At 39.9% G+C, this 21896-nt stretch overlaps 1 protein-coding gene across 3 annotated transcripts in view; it reads left to right on the top strand.

Moving 5' to 3' along the window:
• The window catches only part of LOC119232758 (guanine nucleotide-binding protein G(q) subunit alpha), a 418504-nt gene that overhangs the window by 101776 nt on the left and 294832 nt on the right, over positions 1-21896 (top strand). For 2 of the 3 annotated variants that reach the window (XM_054689835.1, XM_054689834.1), the window contains one exon: positions 7293-7373. The exons of the other annotated variant lie outside the window; for it this stretch is intronic. In XM_054689835.1, the coding sequence (XP_054545810.1) occupies positions 7293-7373 (81 nt within the window). The remainder of the gene's footprint in view (positions 1-7292; positions 7374-21896) is intronic. 3 annotated transcript variants of the gene reach the window in all.

The following is a 21896-nucleotide window of genomic DNA, read 5'->3' as shown; positions in this document are numbered from 1 at the left end:
CTAGTAAATACCATATGGTTTCCCTTTTACTCACCTGTAATTCTAAGTCCAACAGTGACTCACCAGGCTGCCAGCCTCCATGATCCATTTACTTAGTGCTTGATCCCAGGTTTGCTTCTTAAAATAAGAAATAAATAAATACAACCCCTGCTAAGAGCTGGAGTTGATAGATATTAACCCAAACAGACCTCAACAGAGTTGGTTCTGAAGAAGAAAGCATATTTGTTCTCATTTTTATTGTTTAACCTAAAATGTTCATACCTCCTGAAACATTTTATGGAAACAAGTACTTAATAGGAGGATGAGTGGTCATCTAATGATTCTCTACTCTCCTTTAGTTTTCACTTGGAACTTGAGTTTAACTTGAACATCTTTACTTCTAACTGGGCAGTAAGAGGATTTAGAAAACGTGGATTCCAGAGATGGCCTTGTCATTAGTCATATCACTATGATGGCCTTGTCATTAGTCATATAACTATTAGTCATATAACATACTCAGGGACCCTGAGTATGTGGCCACTGAGGGGCTAAAAAGCAGGAATTTATACAGGTATAGTGGACAAGAGTGGGGGTTCACCCATTGGGCATCTGTGTTGTGTTTCTTGCTGGGTCTCCTAAGTTACTGAGGCTCACTGAATTTTCCCACATTACCTGGCCTATTTTTCCAGAAACAGCTTTGTTCCATTGCTTTGGCATTGCATTATTGTGTTGGTGTTCTGAACATTCTATTTTAATTGAGTTGAGGGGACCCCTGAATCCAACCAATTATTTCTCCATCAGATCGATAAATGGATTTGGGACACCTGGGATTTGGGAGGGGCACCTCCTGGTTCCAACCAATTATTCCTTATTCAGATTGATAAACAGGCAGATTGATAAATGGGCTTGGAGGCTTGGGGCGTGCTGTTCCTAACCGACTACCTGTACCCATTTCCTGGCTCCCGCAGTCATGTTCATCCGTAGTTTATTTATTCCACAGACATTTGTTATGTCACTTCTCTTTGTCAGTCTCTCTGCAGAAAGCTCTACTGAAATAAGGGACCAGGAAAATGAATAACTATAAGAGAGTAAAAATCAAAATCAACAAAAAACTATGAACCAGAGACACTTTTTGGGGGGTGGGGGGCAGGAGGGGAGGGATTGGGGTCAGAATGGGGGGGGTTGCAATTGTATGGGGAATATAAAAATAAAATTTATTATTTAAAAAAATTTTAATATATATAAACCTAATAGAAATGTATGGGTATATAATTAAACTATGATCACATTTATTAGGAAAAAAAAAAAGAAAGCTCTACTGAAAAAGGCAATGGGCGTCCTCCCTGGTGGCTCAAGGGGTTAAGTCTCAGCACTATGAAACTATCAGCAGCCACTGCAGCACGAGTTCAATTCCCGGCCAGGGGCTCTCCACATGGCACAGCAGACCTCTCCTGCCTTGCCCGCTACTCCCCTCAGCAGTGTATTTCAGTCAATCTGCCTGTTCTGCTCCCCACTCTGTCTCTGGTGAATCCTTTCATCACCACCCCCACCTCTGGCCTACACCCCAGCTCTTGTATCCATAAATAAATAAAATAAATCTTTTTTAAAAAAAAGAAAAGAGGGCCTCCCCTGGTGGTGCAGCTGTTGAGCGCTGGGTTGCGAAGTTGCCCGCGGCCTCTGCAGCGCCGGTTCTATCCCCGGCCGCCGGCCACCGGGTGAGGGTCCCACATGGCGTGCAGACCTCTCCTGCCGCCCACTGCTCCCCTCAGCAGTGTATTTCGTCACTCTGCCTGTTCTGTTCCCTGCTCTGGCTCTGGTGAATTCTCTCACCCTCCCGCACTTCTGACCCAGTGCTTGTATAAATAAATAAATAAATCTTAAAAAAAAAAAAAAAGAAAAGAAAAAGAAAAAAGCAATGGTAAGTCCACTTGGGTGGCAGTTGGAGGTTAAAGCTAGGAATCTGACATTTTAATCTTGTTAACAAAATGTTGAGAAAGTGATTTTCATGAACCTAGTAATTTCACTTCAAAGTATCTGCCTTAGGGAAATTCTCAAGGATGTCAGTGTAGAACTGGTTGCAAGAGAAATGAATTAAAACAATTTCGTTATTTATCATTATAGGAACAGATAAACAGTCATGTAGTGGAAGTTTATATTGAAGGTAAAATCAATGAAATAAATGTATATATGAACAGGCTGTTATGAAAAATATAAAGTTGAAAATATATATATAAAGTTGAAAGAAAAAAATAATTTGTAAGACATATAGCATATTTTTGGTAAATATGAAAATAAATTAATATAAATGTTAAAACACAAAAAACTGAAATCATATATCTGTACCAAAAGTATAAAATACAGATGGGGAGACTATGCCAAATTCACATTAATAGTCACTACTATTAGTAAGGGAAGGGAAGGGAAGGGAAGAAAATGGGCTCAGGCAGGAATACAACTGTGGTTATGGTGCACAGGTGCCTTGGGGAAGGAAATTCTATGGGAACTCAATCTGAGGTGGTGGGGGGAAGCAAATATTGTCTAAAAAATGTAAAAAAATGATAAATGTTAAAATAAAAAAATTTTAAAAAGCACGAAAAAAAACCTCATTTATTAAAAAAAAGTAAAAGATCAGAAAAAACTGTGTCTAGATGTTGATAGTTGTTAATTCTGAGTTGTGCACAGATGTGTACATTTAATACTGTTCTCTGTACTTTTCTATTTGGGATATGTTGAAATATCATTTTTTAAAAGGTTGTTAATAGTTTACTTCACCTAATGGGACCTCAATTCACCATCGATGGGATTCTGTGAACATCAAAAGTCAGTCGCCAGCCCATCTCAATGTTCTTTCATCTCAGGAAGTGCTCACTTTGTGCCACCTGGCTGGTTCCTCTCTCAACAAAGCTTGATCCTTTCTTCACAGTCTGCAGTTAAGTCATTTTATCTGGGCCTTGGCCCCAGCCCTCAGAGTTTCACCCTTTACCCCCAGTCAGATTATCAAAGAATTTCCCCCAGGATGATTTTCTTCCTAAGAGGAAGTTGTAAAAACAGAAAAAAATTCACTAGCTTTGAGCTTGCTTAAGGAAAGTCACCAGAATCTTTTTTTGTCATATAGACATTTGTGCTATTCAGTGCCCACAGCGAAGGAATAATCCAGAAATGTTGCTGCAGATGAAGCCTCAAATGGTATCTCAAAAGGTAAAGGGAGGCCTGGTGGGAGATAAGGATTCTTTCAAGAAAAATCTTGTTGTCCAGCTGTTGGGTGTGCTATTGTTGTATGGTTGTGCTGTCAATCCTTTTAGGGACTGCATCAACTTCAAAAAAATCATCTTCCCAAGGTTATACCCTTTCTTGAGTTGACCTCACCCAAAGACTGATCGTGACAGTAGAATAAAGACCTGGTAATTTGGCCCAATGTGGGCATTAACAGGGAACTTTGTCTTCAGAGCTCCCATGGAGTCAGTGGAGACTCTTTTTAGGCTGGCATTTCAGTTCAACAACTCCCTTTCCCCAATCTTGCTTCCTTCCCTCCTGGCCCCACGTAGTGATCGAAAGGGGACTCTCTAATAAGCATCCTGCACACCAAACACTATGAGGTGCCTTGCTTACTTCTCTATACTCAGTGGTATATGAAGTGTATTAGTCAACTGTTACTGCATTAATGCTAAACAAAAACAACCCCCAAATTTCGGTGGCATACCAACAAACATTTCTTGTACATTGATCTGCAGCATAGTTAGCACCTACTGAAGTTGTTGATCCTAATTGGATTCAACTGGGTTTTGCTATGGACCACAGCTCAATTTCAGGTCTAGTTGACTGGCTTTTTATTCCAAAACCTAGCCTAGAGGAGTAATAGGTATGTAGGAAGCATTCTTTCTGTGGCTGAATGGCAGAGGTATAAAAGAGCTGGCATAAATCATCAAATCTCAGCTTAGAGCTGAAACTGTTGCCTTTATGCTTATTCCATTGGCCAAGACAAGTCATATGGCCAAATTGCCAAATCCTTGGGATGGGAGGGTACTCCCCACCCCCTATAACAAAGCAAATAATGCTGCAAGAGGTGGTGCACAGATTTTTCCTAAGGTCAAAGACCCTTCTGGGAAAAGGGGGAATGGGAGACAGGTTTCTTCTCTTGGATGTTCAAAATTAGTGTGGCATATATACCATGGAATATTACTCAGCATTCAAAAAAGATAAACACATGCAATTTGCAGCAACATGGATGACGCTGGAAGGGATCATGCTCAGTGAAATAAGCCAAAAAGAAAAAGAAAAATACCGGATGGTCTCACTCATAGCAGGGATCTAGAAAACTTAAATAAGGGACCAGGAAAATGAATAACTATATAAGAAAGTGAAAATCAAAATCAACAAAAACTATGAACCAGAGACACTTTTTGGGGGTGGGGGCGGGAGGGGAGGGATTGGGGTCAGAATGGGGGGATTGCAATTGTATGGGGAATATAAAAATAAAATTTATTAATTAAAAATAAATAAATAAATAAATAAATAAATAAATAAAAAAACAAAATTAGTGTGGCATTATTGGGATGAACCAGGGTGGTCCTAACCAAAGCTAGGTGCAAGGAGAAACAAAAGGTCTCTTGATATTAAAAAAAATTCATCATAAGGATAGATATAGAAGATTTTGTGAAAGTGAATTCTGTGCACACATAGGGCTACTTCTGGAACACCTCTGAATGTCTTGTGAAGGGGGCCCTAACATTAGGAGTTTTGGCCCATCCATTGCATCCCAGTACCTGTGTAGGTCCAGGCAGCCAAGTATGATTAAACCTTTCTTGTTTCCACACTGGGGGCAATGAAAAGACCCATCAGGGACCTGGTTAGTTTTCCATACTTTTTGAGGTAATAGTATGCAAGATGGACACCTTAGACATAGTAAGCATCACATGCCTGGGAGTCTTGACCTTAACATGAGGGAGAACAACAAAACAAAACAACTTCAGAGAACAAAGAAATGTTAGCAATAGACAGGAGAAATTTCTTCTCAGAGGGGTTGTCATGTAAATAATCTAAATTATTTTGCATGCCAGCCATAAGGAAGCAGGTTGCGCCAATTAGGTGGAAAGACATTGTTCTTCTCCAATAAGACTTCATAGTATTTTGGGGAATATGTGTACAATATAATCAGATTGCAAGGCTAGATGTTTAGCATCTCTTACAGCTCTACTACGCTATAATTTTAAGATAAGACACATCTTCTCTTCGTATACTTGTTCAGCAGGCCAAGTGTGTAATATTGAGTGCCAGATTTAACAAGCTGTCTCATGCCAATGTCAGCACTACCTGTAGGGTAGAGATTTGAGTATCTACTGATGTATAACATCAGCTACCTGATTGCAACATCAAACAGCAGGTTGGATGACTTGCCAACTTGCATGAGAAAGTTACTGACAGTTCAGAATGCATAGCTCCAGGCAAGGCTGAATCCTGAGGACTGATATCTAATGGGAATAGTTGTTTTCATGACAGTATGCAAGTCTAACTACTATGTTTTAATATTCAGACTAAATAAGTATGTTAATATTAGACAAAGAGAGATGAATGAAAGTAAACATCAGTGTCATTCCCCTGCTTCTTGAATTTATCAAGGCCCGGACAGCCAAGGCCCATGTATATATTTCTTAAGTCATTCTGGACCATGAACAGTGAATTACCAAGAATTCCTCCCATATCAACAAGGGAATCTTAAGCTAGTGTGTTTGCTCTGGGAAAAAGACTGGCTTTGGTTACCTGATTCCAGTCTAGTTTATCTGAGAGGACTGGGTCTTAAGCTAAATTCTATGCCATTTGCCTTGGATCCTCTCAAAGTGGCCGCCTCTGTCCAGCTTTCTTGTCTCAAAAGTTAGCTCTGACTCTTATATTTCCAGAAATGACTAATATTCTATTGAAACACAGAGACCTTGTGAGGCTATGTGCTCAGGATACTGCCAGGAGGCCTCTTCAATTATATTTTACCCATCTGAGCAGATCAGTTGACATGAGCAAATCTGAATCAGGATTGAATTAGCCACATCATTCTCAACATGGCTATTCATACTATTTGCCTCTATCATTGGATAGAAGAGTCCTTCTCAGTCCCCATCCAACTCTGGAGCTCTAATATGCTAGCAAGTTGACTGATCTATGTTTTGAAAACTCTATCTGTGTGTGACTTCACAGAGAATAAAAAATAAATTAACGTTAAATGAATACCACTGTCACTTTATTTTCCTCTTTTCCTAATTATGTATTATCATCACCTGGGCTAGGGCTCTTAGGGATTTTTCATTTGAGTGTTTGCCCCTGGTTTCTATTAAAACACTTATTAGAATATTGAGAAGTTAGATGCTCAAGCTGCATATGTATTATTTATTCAAGATTGTGAAATTATTTAACCAAAATTTTGAAATGATGGGACTTAGGACTTTTACTGAATCAGTGATCAAATCACTGTTATATAATATGAAAATCAGCTGCTTGAAAATTTCTAGAGGTTACTCTCAGACACTGTAAGTTTTCATGCAGCTTTAAGTAACCAAGAGGTAATTATGAAATGAGTAAATTAAAAGTAAAATTGTGACTGGAAACAGTAACCTTTATTTTGGGTAACAAGTAAATACACACACACATATAAAGTAAGATAAATAATATTTTAATGTAATATTTTGGGATTTTACATGTAAAATATTGTAAATGTGTAAATATGTGTACCTTATTAACTTAAAATCCATAGTTTATGTCAGGATTCATTCTTTGTGTTATTACATTCTATGGGCTTGAAAAAGGTGTATAATGACATTCATTTATTATTAGTATATCGTACAGAATAATATTGCTGCCCTAAAAATCCCCTGTGCTCTACATATTTATCCCTCTCTCATTCTCTTCCTAGTACTCCAGGTAATCGCTGACCTTTTTACTGTCATCATAGTTTTCCTTTTTCCAGAATGTACTAGATTGAAATCTTACAGAATGCCATTTTTGCAGATTGACTTCTTTCACATAACAATATGCATTTAACTTTCCTCTATGTCTTTTTGTTCCTTGACAGTTCATTTCTTTCCATTGTTTGGAGTTACCATGGTCCGTTCACCCATTCCCTACTGAAGGACTTATTGGTGCTTCAAGTTTTGGCAATTATGAATAAAATACTCTGTGCAGGTTTTTATGTAGACATAAGTTTTCAACTTTTGGGGGTAAATACCAAAGAGCACAATTGCTGGATCATGTGGTAAGGGCATGTTTATTTTTGTTAGAAACTGCCAAACTCTCTTCCAAAGTGGTTGTGCCATTTTCATCCCCACCAGGAATGAATGAGGACTCCTGTTGCTTCAAATCCTTGTCAGCACTTGGTGTTGGCAGGGTTCCAGATTTTGCCATTCTCAATGGTGAGTAGTGATGCCTCCTGTTTATTTGTATTTCTCTAATGACATAATTTGGAACATCTTTTCATGTGCTTGTCAACTACAGCTCTTCTTTGGTGAGGTGTCTATTCAAATTTCTTGCCTATTTGTAAGTTGGTTTTTGCATGTTTTCTTTTTGCTAAGTTTTTAAAAGTTGTTTATTTCAGATATCAGTTCACCAGGTATGTATTTTGTAAAGTTTTTCTCCCAATATGTGGTTTATCTTTTTGTCCTTATAACTGTGTCTTTCTCAGAGCAGAAGTTTTTTAAGTTTAATGAAATTGAACTTTTTCTTTCATGAATTATACTTTTGTTGTTGTATATGTAAAAGTCATCACTAAATCCAAGGAAACCTAGATTTTCTAATAAATATCTAAATATCTTTTTACTGTCATAAATATACATAACATAACATTTAATATTTTAACCCCTTTTAAGGTTAAATTCCAAGACACCAACTATATTCATATTGTGCATGCAACAAATGCATGTTTTAATAGTCATTGTTTTTTTAATTTCAAAAGTTAAATTCATTTTGAAACTTTAAGTATATAGAAGAGCAGAAAGTATAAAATAAAAATCTCCTCCAATCCCACTTCCCAGTAATAGCATTTGCTATTTTTGGTTTGCAACTTTCCAAACACACACATGTGCAAGTGCACACACGTGCACACACACATGCGCACACACACACACCCCTTCTATTATATATGTAATTTTTTTTTGTGGGTCCCTCGCTGGCGGCTGGGGAACGAACGGGTGCTGCAGAGGCTGCGGGCAGCCTCACAGCCCAGCGCTCAACTGCTGTGCCACCAGGGGAGGCCCTATATATGTAAATTTTTTAAGACATAATTAAGACCGTTCTGCACACACTGTTTCATGACCCTCTTTTATATTTAACAGTACTTTTGACATTATATTCTCTGCTATCTTTAAGTGTCTCTTCATAGTCCTCATATGAATACTTGATAGTCTATTATGTGGATATATAGCATTATGCATTTAGCAAATTCCTTAACACTGATTCTTGGATTGTTACCATGTTTTATGTTATCTGTTTGAACTGTGACAAAAAACCTTCAGAAAGAAATATTTGTTCACCTTTGACTGCATCTATCAGATAGATTTCTAGAATTATCACTACTAGGTCAAAGGATGAATATACATATTTTTTTATAGTGACCAAAGTGCTCTCCAGAAAAGTAATGCCAGTTTACAAAATCAGAACATGCCAACTTCATCATGCATCACCAATGCTTGAGAATTAATTTAAAAAGAAAATTAATCTCCACTAAATACAATGCATCAATATAGTTTGTAAGATGAGCAAGTGGGAGGAAGGGTTATATTCAGCAATCTAAAGATCACAATTTAGAACAGTCGCTTTCTAAAACCACCAGAAATGTAAGAAACTTAAAGTTAAGCATAGAATATGAGAAATAAGAACCATCTCCTTTAAATAATATATTTTAAGAGAAGTCTTATTGCATTAGTCTGTCCAAAATATCCATGTTTGAATTTCTTTGTTAGGATAAACCCCTATTTCCAATGGTTAAGGCTGTATTTTTTTTCTCCAAGCCACTGAGCCATTAAAGTGCCCTGCTGTGTGAATGTTGGTTTTTGTTTGTTTAATTTGCTGAGAGTCCTAACTATAGCTACATTCTCAATGAACTTGGCAAAAAGACATAAGGATATGTAGGATAAGATTTTACTGTTTTTGATTTTGCAACATTTATGGAATGAGTGTATCATCACTTAGAATCCCTGCTTGAATCTCTGCAAGTGATGAATTTATTTCTGCTATGAATAGTGTATGTCACATAAAGATTGATTAAATCACCAAAGTCAATTACAAATTATAAACCTCCTGGGCTTCCCTGGTGGCTCAGCGATTGAGCGCTGGGTTGCGAAGCTGCTCGCAGCCTCTGCAGCGCCGGTTCGATCCCCGGCTGCTCCCGGCCACTGGAGGAGGGTCCCACATGGCGCGCAGACCTCTTCTGCCGCCTGCTGTTCCCCTCAGCAGTGTACTTCGGTCCTTCTGCCTGCTCTGCTCCCCGCTCTGGCTCTGGTGAATTCTCCCACCCTCCCATTCTTCTGACTGTACCCAGTGCTTGTATAAACAAACAAACAAATAAATAAATAACATGCCTCTATTAAAAAAAAATTATAAACCTCCTCACTTTTGATGAAATTGTTCACCAACCAACAGAATACTGCCTCTGAGAGGCTTTCTTCTTATTTCCAAGACTTGTAAGAAATAAATCATAAAAGTTCTCCTACAAATACATTAACATTTTACATTTTGAAAAATTTTAAAAAAAGTCCTATATTTCATTTAATGATTTTTATAATTTATATTTATCTTATTTATTGTACATCCTCCTTTGAAAGGAGAGAATTTCTGATGTTACTTGTGGTAAAACATTTTTTACATTTGCAAAGGGAACAGAACATTGCAAGGAATCTGAATAATGTTCCAGGGATCTTCATTGTCATATACTGCAAAAATGTACTAGCACTTGGGTCTCCCTGTTGGCATAGGGGTTAAAGTCTCAGCTCTGTCAAGCTATCGCCTGTCTCCCCTGCTGCTACCCTCAGCAGTATATTTCAGTAGATCTGCCTGTTCTGCTTCCCATTCTGTCTCTGGTGAATCCTCTCACCGCCCCCCACCCCCCGCCCCACCTCTGGCCTACACCCAGGACTTGTATGCATAAATAAATATTTTTGAAAAAATGTGCCAACACTTGGCACACAGCTATTTAAATGATTCCATGCAGAAAGAAATTAAATCACACCCTTCCTTACTCAGGTCATGCACTTCACGAGAATCCATATAAGAATAAGCATGGTATTGACTGTGAAGCCTGTTTTAATAACCCTAACCTTTTGCAAATCAATGAGGAAGCTTGACTTGTGGGATGTATACTATTAATTAGCAAAAATGTATCCCTTGTTGAGAATGTTTATAACTCACACTTTCTGTTTGCATAGACATGACATTTGCATGGTGCTGTAGTAAAATAAATGATTTCCACAGAATTTATTTTATTATTTCCTTCCCTGTGTCTTAGATTGGATGAATTACATTTAAGTTAGAAATCTTTTACTTTAGGAAAGATTATTATGAAGAGAAAAACCACAAGCTTCTTTCTTATTCATTTGAATGTGAAATTAGCATTTTTTGTAGCTTTATGAGGTCCTCCAAAATTTTGAACTCTGAAGTGAATATCAAACAAATGTCTACTTTCTCCTGCTATTTGCTGGTAAAAATGCTGAAGGTCAGGAGCTGCACCTTGCACAGTCTCAAGGGCACAGCAAGTATTTTAGAAATCATCAGTGGTTGTAAAGAGCCTAGGAAGCCCCCTCAGAAACTATAATTTCATCATTTTATCATCACCACTAGAATGAGATACCTAGTGATCTTTTCACTTGCCTTAAACAAATGTCCCCAAATATATCTGAGAGAGATAAGGTTCATAATATCATTTAGACTAAATGTTGACATTTAGTCTGCATATGGAGATGCATGCAGATGCTTCTACTATTCCTTGCACCCCACTCACCCCCTTTCAGGAGAGTTAAATCATGACAGCCCTACTTAGGCAGTGTCAGTTTGCTACCAACTATGTAAAAGGTAGCAACTCTGATAGCTAGAATATACTAGAATCTGTCCTATTTGGTGATGAGCTCCAGGAGCAGCTGTTAAGTCTTCTCTAGCTACACTTTGCCTCATAAATATCTCCATATCTCCACTGGTCCTTTTGGAGTTCTTTTGAAACAGAACTCATAATCACACCCAGGTTCCAGGGAAAACATACGTTAGGACACCAAGTAAACTATAGTTAAATATCCTGAATCTGTATAGTATCTTCTCTTTAGAACTTAGCTTTGGTCATTATCTAGCAGCCACTACCAGTACTCGCCAAGATGACAAGCCCATAGCTGGACATTGCTCCCAGCCAATAGCCTCTGAAAGTTAGGCAAGGCCACATGACTTGCTCTGGCCAAGGAAAGGTGAGTGAGGCATTTAATCACTGACGCTGGACTATCTAGTTCTTTCTCCTCTGCCACAACTGTGGATTATACAGATCATTAACCTGGGAATCCAGACTGAGGATAATATAGATGGACATGTAGCATGAACAAGAATAAAATCTGGTTGTAAACTGTTTTGATTTAGGAGCTCTTTGTTACTGCAGCCTCACCTAGCCCAATTTTGCAGACACACCTTCCCCAAGATGGGATTTGTGCTTCAGTTCATTCATGCATTTTTTTGAGTCCCAAGTTGGAACTTGTTCACATTCTTTAAGTATGGTCTCAGGCCAGACCTGTTTCCCTGCTTCCTTGTCTATCTCTTGCTACTTCCTGATCTTGCAGACCAGATACCTGCCTCTGAACTCTAACCTCAGCTAACCTTATGGACAGATCTTATGTGTAAGAACTTCTTGCAGAAGTACTCATTCTGGATTCCACATGGTTGGCTCCTTCCATTTGCTAGAATCCCCTTCTGTATCTCCGAATAACCACAGACAGAGCTGTATCTGATCCACAATTGTACCTCAGTTCTAGGCTGGAGCAGCTCCTGCATTGCACCCCCAGTGTCCTCCCATGGTTCCAGACCTGGGTCTTAGCTCCTCTGCTCTGGTGACCCTTTGCTACTACATAGTATTCCTTCCAGGGTAAAGACCATGTGATCAGCAGTGGCCAGGTGGGAGAAATGAGACATGAAGACTAACAGAGGGGGGTCTAGCAGGTAATAAGGATTGTAAAGTTTGTTTAAGATAAAGACATAAGATTATCTCTTCTGATTCAGTAACTTTTTTTGTAATCTATCCCTAAAAAAGTGACATACATTGTGATCTCTACTCTCTGTCCCAGTTATTATATCTCTGATTGGACGGTAACTCAGGAATGGATGTAAAGATTTAACAAGAGAATGTTCATAATGGGGCTTTTTATGATATTAAAGAGACACTGTCAATACTTAAATGTACACCCATGGAAGGGAGGGGACTGTAAACTATTAAGCCTCATATGTTGAAATGATATCATGTTATGAAATATGTAAGGATAAGGAGAAAACATAACAGAATACTAAGTAAAAAAAGAAAACAATTAAAATGGGATGTGTTGGGCCTCCCCAGTCGCAGCGGTTGAGCGCTGGGTTGCGAAGCTGCCCGCAGCCTCTGCAGCGCTAGTTCCATCCCCGGCTGCTCCCTGGCCACTGGAGGAGGGTCCCACATGGCGCGCAGACCTCTCCTGCCGCCCGCTGCTCCCCTCAGCAGTGCACTTCGGTCCTTCTGCCTGCTCTGCTCCCCCGCTCTGGCTCTGGTGAATTCTCTCACCCTCTCGCACTTCTGACTGTACCCAGTTCTTGTATGTATAAATAAATAAATAAAATCTTAAAAAAAAAAAAAGGGATGTGTTGCCTAATCCTAGTTATATTTTAAAAAGTTATATTTGCCTAGAAAATTGATGATAACAAAATATTTACCATCCTGGGCTTCAGGGTAAGTTTATTTTCCTACTTTTTACCTTTTGTATTTCCCACATTTTCTATCATAAGCATGTCCTATCTTCTAAACAGAAAATAATATTATGAAATATGATAGGAACCTAGCTTCTGCCTTGGACATGGTCACAACTATTTCACTGACACACAGAGATGACGATTCCCTGTCCTTGCTTTGCAGTAGAATATCCTCAGGTTTCATAATGCGTTTCTCATTTCCTTTCCTTCTCCCTTTCTCCCTTCCTTCCTTCTTGTTTCCATTTTTTTTCATGAAAACAAGTTAATAAAATTACTAACAATTGCCATACTGAACAAGATGAGGAGTTTTCCAGAAATGCTTATCTAAGAATGCAATATTTTATAATTCTGGAATTATAACAACAATAATTACAACAATAATTTTGAAATTTAATGGTTATTTTCTTTAAAAGAACTCACCTGTGAGTAAAGCTTTGGAACAATATATTCATAAGTTTATTTTTTTTTTCATCCAGGAAAGTCTTTATTTGAGAAATAGACAAAAACATTATGGATGGTTAGCTTTGAAAACATCTACAGTTTGGGGAAATTAGGTTTTAATTAAACCTCCAACTGGAGGCTTCACTAAGCTGATCATTTTGGAAAGGGAAGGAAAGACTTGTCAAGTGCAGGTTGCTTTTGCCGGATTCCCACAAGCAGCACTGGGGATCATTTGGTGCTTCGGCTCCTGAAACCAATCCAGGGATATAAGTTGAGGCCAACTTTCTAGTATCAGCAGTGAAACAGTGCACCAGGTTAGATTCCTATGTCTGGGTTCTGACTGCTAACCTTCTTGAACTGTATGGCACTGGGGACATGACCAGTTCCCAACCTCTTGCCTGTAGCAAGCTTCCTCCTTCATGATCCCAGACCTTCCGAGCACAATTACATTCCTCTTTCTGTGTCCCGCCTTGCTGCAGACTGGGAATTGGATGAGTATGTGAATGAATAAAAGTGACTAGTGAATGCATGGAGTTGTAGCTGTGAGCTCAGGTAGTTGTGATCTTCGGACACTGTTTGCTGTACTGCTTCAGACAGATGGCACGATTTAACTTGTCTGCTCCTCAGTGAGCAAACTGGCATGACCCTCCCCTTCTTTTGCCCAGTCCTCATTCTATTACCCTAATACTCTGCCTGCCAACTTCAGTCCTGAGACATGTCAGGAGTGGTTCCCATAAAATCAAAAAGTTTGAAGTTAAGACGCTGTGTACCATGATAGCAGTCTTTGTAAATCTTGTCTGTTTTACCAAGTTGACCTAACAGTCCACCTGTGTTACTAAGTGGCCTGAAAATCAATAAAGGTGAAGTCATTTGAAGATAATATACCAAGAAGACACAAATGATTTTCCTACATTTTTACCAATATTCTCTCTTGTATATAGTCAGAGCACTAAGCAATTGGACATTGACATATGGCTTAAGGAAAGGAAAAAAGAATGATTCTGCGCTCCTTAGACAATCTTTCTTTTCCTATTCCTGCTTTGAAAAACTTTAAAATCTGGAGTCCTGGCATTATAGTTAGTGGGACTGGCAACCTTGCGCCCGGCCTATGGAGAGATGTACACTGAACTAAATACCTTTGGCACAGTGACATGGCGCTGAGAGTCAACAACAGGCACCCGAGCAATCTGCCATCTCAGTGACATTCTACCACATGCCTTAAAATTCTCCAGGCAGGCCCTACTATAAAATCTTGCAAGACATGTACCTCAGGTAAATTCTAACTATACTTAGGTGTATTTTAGTGATTCCAGATCTTCAGATATTAATCACTTGGCAGGACATAGAGTTCAAGAGAAATGGTGTGTGATGACTTCAAAAAGATTTAAATAGTGAATGGTTTGAAAGGGTTCCATGAAATTGCTCTACCCTTATATAATCTGGCTCTTAGTTTTTTAAATCAATTGAAATGTACTATATTTGGAGATTTCCCCTCCAAGTACAGTGGCAAAAGCGCAGCATGTAGCCTGTGGCTTGACAAAGTAGATATTAAATAGGACTTCCTGTCTTCCTGGGGAGCAATTTTTTTGCTGATTAATTGGTAACATCTTTTCCCTGATCCCTGCAAAATGTCACTGTTGAAGTTTAATCCTCGTGAAGCTGAACAAACTGATCCTTCCCTTGGATTCCTGGTGATGAAAGTGAAGGCTTAGCCAGTAGAATTTTTATTTGCTTTGGACAAGTTACACCCCTAAATGCAAAGAGTTAAAGGATGTTTAGCATTTATAGAATGAAGTTTCGTAATACATATAGAACAAACTCAAGATATAACCAAATTATATGTCTGGTGGATTTATGTTAAAAGAAGTCCTACGATATTTTTGGATATTCTAGACCTTTCACTGAATTATGGGTTTTATTTGAGCTCCCTAAAATAAAATGACTTTCAACTTTTTAAAGACTTAGCTGTATCTATATGACTTACTATTCAGTTAAAATAGCATTTATAATGGTTTGTAGATAGATGTGCAGATGTATGAAAATCTCTGAATTTTTGAAAACCTCAGAATATTTCATAATGATGAAGAAAGAATACAGTTAGAAAAAAGATTAGTTGAAAAGAATCACAAGTATTTTGATCCCAAACCAATCACATAATTTTTATTTTTTATTTTTTTTTTAATTTTTTTTTTTAAAGAGGCATGTATTTTTATTTATGATTTATTTATTTGTTTGTTTGTTTTGTTTATACAAGCACTGGGTACAGTCAGAAGCGTGGGAGGGTGAGAGAATTCACCAGAGCCAGAGCGGGGAGCAGAGCAGGCAGAAGGACCGAAGTACACTGCTGAGGGGAGCAGCGGGCGGCAGGAGAGTTCTGCGCGCCATGTGGGACCCTCCTCCGGTGGCGGGGGAGCAGCCGGGGATCGAACCGACGCCACAGAGGCCGCGGGCAGCTTCGCAACCCAGAGCTCAACCGCTGCGCCACCGGGGAGGCCCAATCACATAATTTTTAAATTGGTACTTGTGGTTTAGCAAAAATGGGCAATGAGACTTTTCATACATTTCTTGTGGGAGTATAAATTGCTAACAATTTTCAGGAGAGCAACTTGGCACTATACATCAGAAGTCTTAAAAAGTACATGTCCTTTGAACCAATAATTCTGCTCTGTGAAAATCATTCCAGGGTATAGAGAAAGACACAAAGATTTATATATGAGGCTTATTCATTGCAGCATTATTCATAATGATAAAGACCTGGAAACAACATATATGTCTAACAATTCTGTATTATTTGAGCAGATTGTTAAAAATTTTTACAATGGAACACTAAGCAGCCACTAAAATAATTGCTGAAGCATATTTAATAAAAAGAATTCATGGGTAGAATAAATAAATGCATTAATATTTATTATAAAAGCAACATGACATTGGGAACAAATACCCACCAATAATGAACTGGTTAAGAAATTGTGGGCATGGGAGCCTCCCTGGTGGCGCAAGGGGTTAGGTCTCAGCACTATCAAACTATCACCAGCGACTGTGGCATGAGTGTGATTGTGGGCCAAGGAGCTACCCACATGGTAGCAACAGACCCCTCCTGTCTCTCTTGCTGCTCCCCTCAGCAGTGTATTTCAGTCAGTTCACCTGTTCTGCTCCCCACTCTGCTTCTCTGGTGAATCCTCTCACCCTGCCCCCTCTCACCCCCTGCACCTCTTATATGCATAAACAAATAAATCTTAAAAAAATAAGAAATTGTGGGGCATCTATAATGTGAAACTATACAGTGTCAAAAAGAAAATGTACATGACCCATCTCAGATATATTGTGAAAAGGAAAAGCATAGATTGTAGAATATGCAACCATTTGTGTAACTAAATAGATAGATGTAGATATAGAAGTACTTAGATATTTCTGGAAGTCTGCCTGAAAAACTAGTAACACTGGTTGCCTCTGAAGAGGTGAGAGGTAGGTTGGCAGTGGGAGGGAGACATAAAATTTTCTTCTATTTGTGTATTTCCCCATATGTCTGTACAACTTTAAAATGAAATAAATACTAGCCTGTACACTATGATTTTTATTTGTTAATAACTGCATATCAGTCTATCTGAATAGAAATGATCCAAAAATAAAATGTAAACAAGAGTTGTCTTTGAGTGGTAAGATAATGAATAATGTTCGTTTTCTTCTTTGTGTCTTCCTGTATTTTCAGGGCATTTTTTTCCAAGCTGGGCCAGTTAACATTGACTTAAGTTGAAGGCAAATGAATAAAGCAATTGTAGGGTAAGGTAAAAGTATCGGGCTTTTCTGCCCTCCCGCTATTAGGATAGATGAGGGAACCCTGTGGTCCTGAATGCATGCCTGAAGCTGGGCACCTGAGTGGGTACACCTGGACTGAGAGACTGAGTTTATAAGGGCGGCGTCACAGGGACGCCAGCAGAAGCCAAGAACAAACGGAAGCCAAGAGAAGAAGAAAAGCAGAGAGAACGCCAGAGAGAGCCCAGATAGAGTGAGGATTTGCTGGGGGCTGGGAGGACTGCCAGCCTCCCGGCGCCCCAGCACCCCTGCCTGCCATGTGCCTGGTAAATCTAAATAAAAGACCTGCAAAAGCCACTGAGGGCTCTGACTCCTTTACCCGGTCTGCCGGATCAGAAAACCTGCTCAGTGGCCTGTCCTGTCCCTATAGCAATGAAGGCAAAAGGGAGGAAATTGTCTCAAGGTCTGATGGGATGGTGAGTGGGGCAAGGAGCTAGCTGGCTTGGAGGTGAGCATTGAGCCAGTATCACCCTGTCTTAGGCAAACTGACCTCACTTGCCAATTGGAGTAGGTAATTAGGGCTGCATGATCCACCTCCTAGCTGACTCTGGCCAGAGATAGTTTTATTACTCTAACAGTTGCTCTCAATTTTGCTTACACATTGGAATGCCTGCAGCAGGTGGCGGGGGTTGGGGGGGGCACTAAAAAAATACTGAAAATATACCATGCCCCAACCCAAACCAATGATATCCAAATAACTGGGGAGAGAATCTGGCATCCAGTAGGTATTTCACGTCTCCCTGGTGGTTCTCATGTCCAGCAAGCAGCCAGAACCACTCCTTTTTCCTAAGTGTAAAGGCCGGACTGGGCACAGTGCAGGTTTTCTGATCCCATGCAGACTGGGTAAAGGAGGAGTCAGAGTCCTTAGTGGGTTTTTGCAGGTCTTTTATTGGGGTTCACCAGGCATATGGCAGGCAGGGGTGCTGGCTGGGAGGCCTGCCAGCCTCCCAGCCCCCCCAGCCCCCAGCAAGTCTTCACTCAATCTGGGCTCTCAGGGTTCGTTCTGCTGCTTCTCGGCTTCTCTTTCGGCTTCTGCTTCGGCTTCTACTGCTGCTTCTACTGCTGCTACTGCTACTGCTGCTGCTGGCGTCCCCGTGACGCCGCCCTTAAAAAAAGCACAGTCTTAGCTCAGCTGAATCCCATCTACCTATGCCCACACCCTACTCCAGGTGCCCGCCATCAGGCATGCATTCAGGACAAGGATCCATCATCTATCCTGATGGCGGAAGGGCAGAAAAGCCTGATATTTTCTTTACCCTACACTAAGGTTTCGATCTGATTGAAAATGCAAGTAGGGCCTCCCCTGGTGGTGCAGCGGTTGAGCGCTGGGCTCCGAAGCTGCCAGCAGCCTCTGCAGCGCCGGTTCGATCCCTGGCTGCTCCCCGGCCACCGGCGAGGGTCCCACATGGCGCGCAGACCTCTCCTGCTGCCCGCTGCTCCCCTCAGCAGTATATTTCGTCACTCTGCCTGTTCTGTTCCCTGCTCTGGCTCTGGTGAATTCTCTCACCCTCCCGCGCTTCTGACTATGCCCAGTGCTTGTATAAATAAATAAATCTTAAAAAAAAAAAAAAGAAAATGCAAGTACTGCTGGAAGGTCACTGTGTTTTGTTGTGAATGGGTTGGAGGCTTCCTGAGGGTAAGTAAAAGATTTAATGACCCATTGAACCTTTCCAAGAAAATTGAGAGCAGATGGAGACCAGGAAATCTGGAGACTAAATATAGCTTCCCCTACCCAGAACTAACTCATTTTAGAGGAAGAAGGCTGCTGGGAGCGGGGAGGAGAAAAGAGAGAACCCCAGTTCTTAGTTCTGCTTTTGCTGCTTCCAGCATCTAGAACTAGATCAATTCATAGACCCTAGAGGTATAGCCCTGTTGTAAAACATGGCAAGAGAATTAGCTCAGAGATTTTGAAAATGGCCTAAGGAAAGAGGGAAGAAGTAAGGGAATTCCCTGTTACCTCTCCCTGATAGGCAATTCTGTACCTTTGCCCTTTTTTAGATTGGTTTCTCAGTGTGCTTTGTTTTTAAGAAATGATTCCTGAACTTAAAAGAAACTTCCTGAATCATAAGGCTTCATAAGACTCTAGTCTATGGTCTTTCCTTTTTTTTAAAGACACATTTATGCATACACCACCACCAGGGAGGCCCTACATATATTTTTAAGTTGTAAAGAATAAATAATCCTCCTTAAATCATTCTTTCTCTAGAGATATAAATTTTCCTCTTGTATTCGAACATATTTATAACTTCTCTGTCAGGGCCAGGAGAGGGTGAGGCAAGTGAGGCATTTGCCTTAGGTTTAAGAGAGCACCCAAAATCTCATTTAATCAGCATACAGAATATTTTAAGGCAATATTGAAAAGTGATGAAAAAATCCATGATGCACAGATTGCCCAACCATTAAATAAAAAGGAGGATCACAATATTTCTGTGCTAAGCTATTGCAGGGGCAGGAAGGGACGGCGCAGGATCTCTGTAATCTGAGCAGATGGGTAAAGAAGAGTCCTGGAGCCCTCCGTGGCTTTTCAGGCTTTTATTGAGCTTTTACCAGGTACACGGCAGACAGGGGGGCCAGGGGGCCAGGAGGCTGGCAGGCCTCCTAGGCCCTGGCGAATCTTCACTCTTCCTGGGCTCTCCAGGGTTCTCTCCTGGTCTTGTTCTCTCTTCTCTTGTTCTGCTACTCTTTCTCTTCTACTCTTTCCCTGCTGGTTCCCCATGATGCCACCCTTATAAGCCCCATCTCTGCCAGGTGTGTCCACCTATGCATGCCCACACCCTGCTCCAGGTGTCTGCCATCAGGCACGCATGTGGGACCTCAGGTATCCATCATTAATGTTAATAGTGGGAGGACAGGAAAGCCCGATAATCACTTACCCTACAGCCATATAGGAGCCTAAGGTGAAAAAGGAAAGTTGCCTCACCCACCTCACTCTATTCAGGGCCCTTTCCCATATGGAACAAAATATTCACCCCAAATCTGGCTTTTAAGAAGTTGTATAAGGTTTGAAATACTTTGACAAATTCGGAAGGGGCCTTTGGAGATTTTTTTATAGCTCACATAGATTTTAGTACGCCTCGAGATAAGAAAGAAAAATATAGGGTTACCTTTATATCTAATCTTATGGTCAGGAAGAGATCATTTATATCCCTATGTAAATTGAAAAGCAATTCACATTCTTACAGCTTGATAAAATTTAGAATGACAGATGGAAACATTTTCAATGATGGTAATGCAAAGGTAAATATTAAGACTGTTTCAATCATTGAGAAGCAGCACAACAGATACTTTAATTACTCATGTATTTTTCATCAACATGGACTTTGTTTCACTAATATATCACATATCAATCAATTAAAAACTTTGACTATATAGGGTGTCATGATTTCCAGTGTATAACATGTATATTACTTGAATTTGTGTCAGGAGTATCAACTTTCCTATAAAGTTGGTTTGAATTAATACATATTTCCATCTGGATTTTGAACAAGTGTCAAGTTGGGACATGTTGCTTCCTTAGTTTTCTTGATATGTTAGTGATTGCTAATTTTCCTTGGTGAACTTATTTGAGGCAAGATTTTGAAGAACAGAGCCAAGGAACATTTTGCAGAGGAAGCCAAGCTGTGGTGGGTACCATCTGGCAATGGAGGAAAAAAAAAGGAGTCAGACTGACTTCCATGTGGTCAATATGTGGCCTTTTTATTGGAGGACCTAATTTTCATTCATTCAACAAATATTTAAGCATCTACTATATCCCAAGTACTGTCCTAGGTGCTGGATTCAAGTGAACAAAAGACTGCCCTTATTATGTGAGGAATTATCAAAGGGAGGTGAGTGTAATAGCAAAAGTGATTATTTCATTTAGAAACATGGAAATAAAGAATGAGAAAGAAATCAGTTGCCTGAAACAACTACCTGGTTTAATTCCAATTCCCATTCTCCTAAGTGCTTTATAGGACCTGCCTGAAATGCCCACAGGTATGGTATGTCACTAAATGGGGAGTATAAATCTGGTCCAGATTATGGAGTAATGGGGGATAAATTAGTCAAATATTGTCATGTGAAAATACAGCCTGGGATTATCAGGTCTTGACCAGGAGGTTTCTGTGTGTGTCTTTTGATGTTTATATTCCAGAAGCTAATTCAGATTTTTCAATAGCATCATTGAGTCAGAGATTATTAATTTATAGCCTTTGTATCAGGTAGGAATCCAGCAAAACCAGAGCATCTTGAGTTTCAGATAGCACCAACTTGTAGTAACTCCAAGACAACAAAGAAAATCCTGTATTAGCTAACACATCCTTGAACCCTTGGGAGCCAGATGATTTGGATCATGATTTGGGTGACCTGACATCTCATTATCTTGTTTTACTAGGTAGTCATTCATTTATTCACTCAGACATTCATTCATCAAACATTAGTAATTGGGTTCTCTGGCTGAAAAACTGGTCTATTCAGTCTAGTGGGACTTTGCTAGCCTTCACACTGTGAGGTAGGAAGCTTCCAGGTAGGCCAGCAACCCATCCAAGTGTGCCACCCAGCATACAAGGGGGTCTCATAGAGAGGGAAACCCCAATCTATTGTGGTTGCCAAATTATAACTGATTCTGAAAGGTCTTTATCTGGCTTCTACCAATTAATGCAACACAAACTTTAGAAGACCCAGTAACTGGTTTCAAGCTAGTGAGGTTTACTGTGGCTCACAAAATAGGGGAGAGGCCTGCCCTC

This window comes from Talpa occidentalis, unplaced genomic scaffold (genome assembly GCF_014898055.3).
Source record: "Talpa occidentalis isolate TD23 unplaced genomic scaffold, MPIMG_talOcc4v2.1 talOcc4.7, whole genome shotgun sequence".
NCBI classification, from domain to species: domain Eukaryota; kingdom Metazoa; phylum Chordata; class Mammalia; order Eulipotyphla; family Talpidae; genus Talpa; species Talpa occidentalis.
The sequence above is the reverse complement of the archived record's forward strand: the minus strand, read 5'-3'. Positions and strand labels throughout refer to the sequence as shown.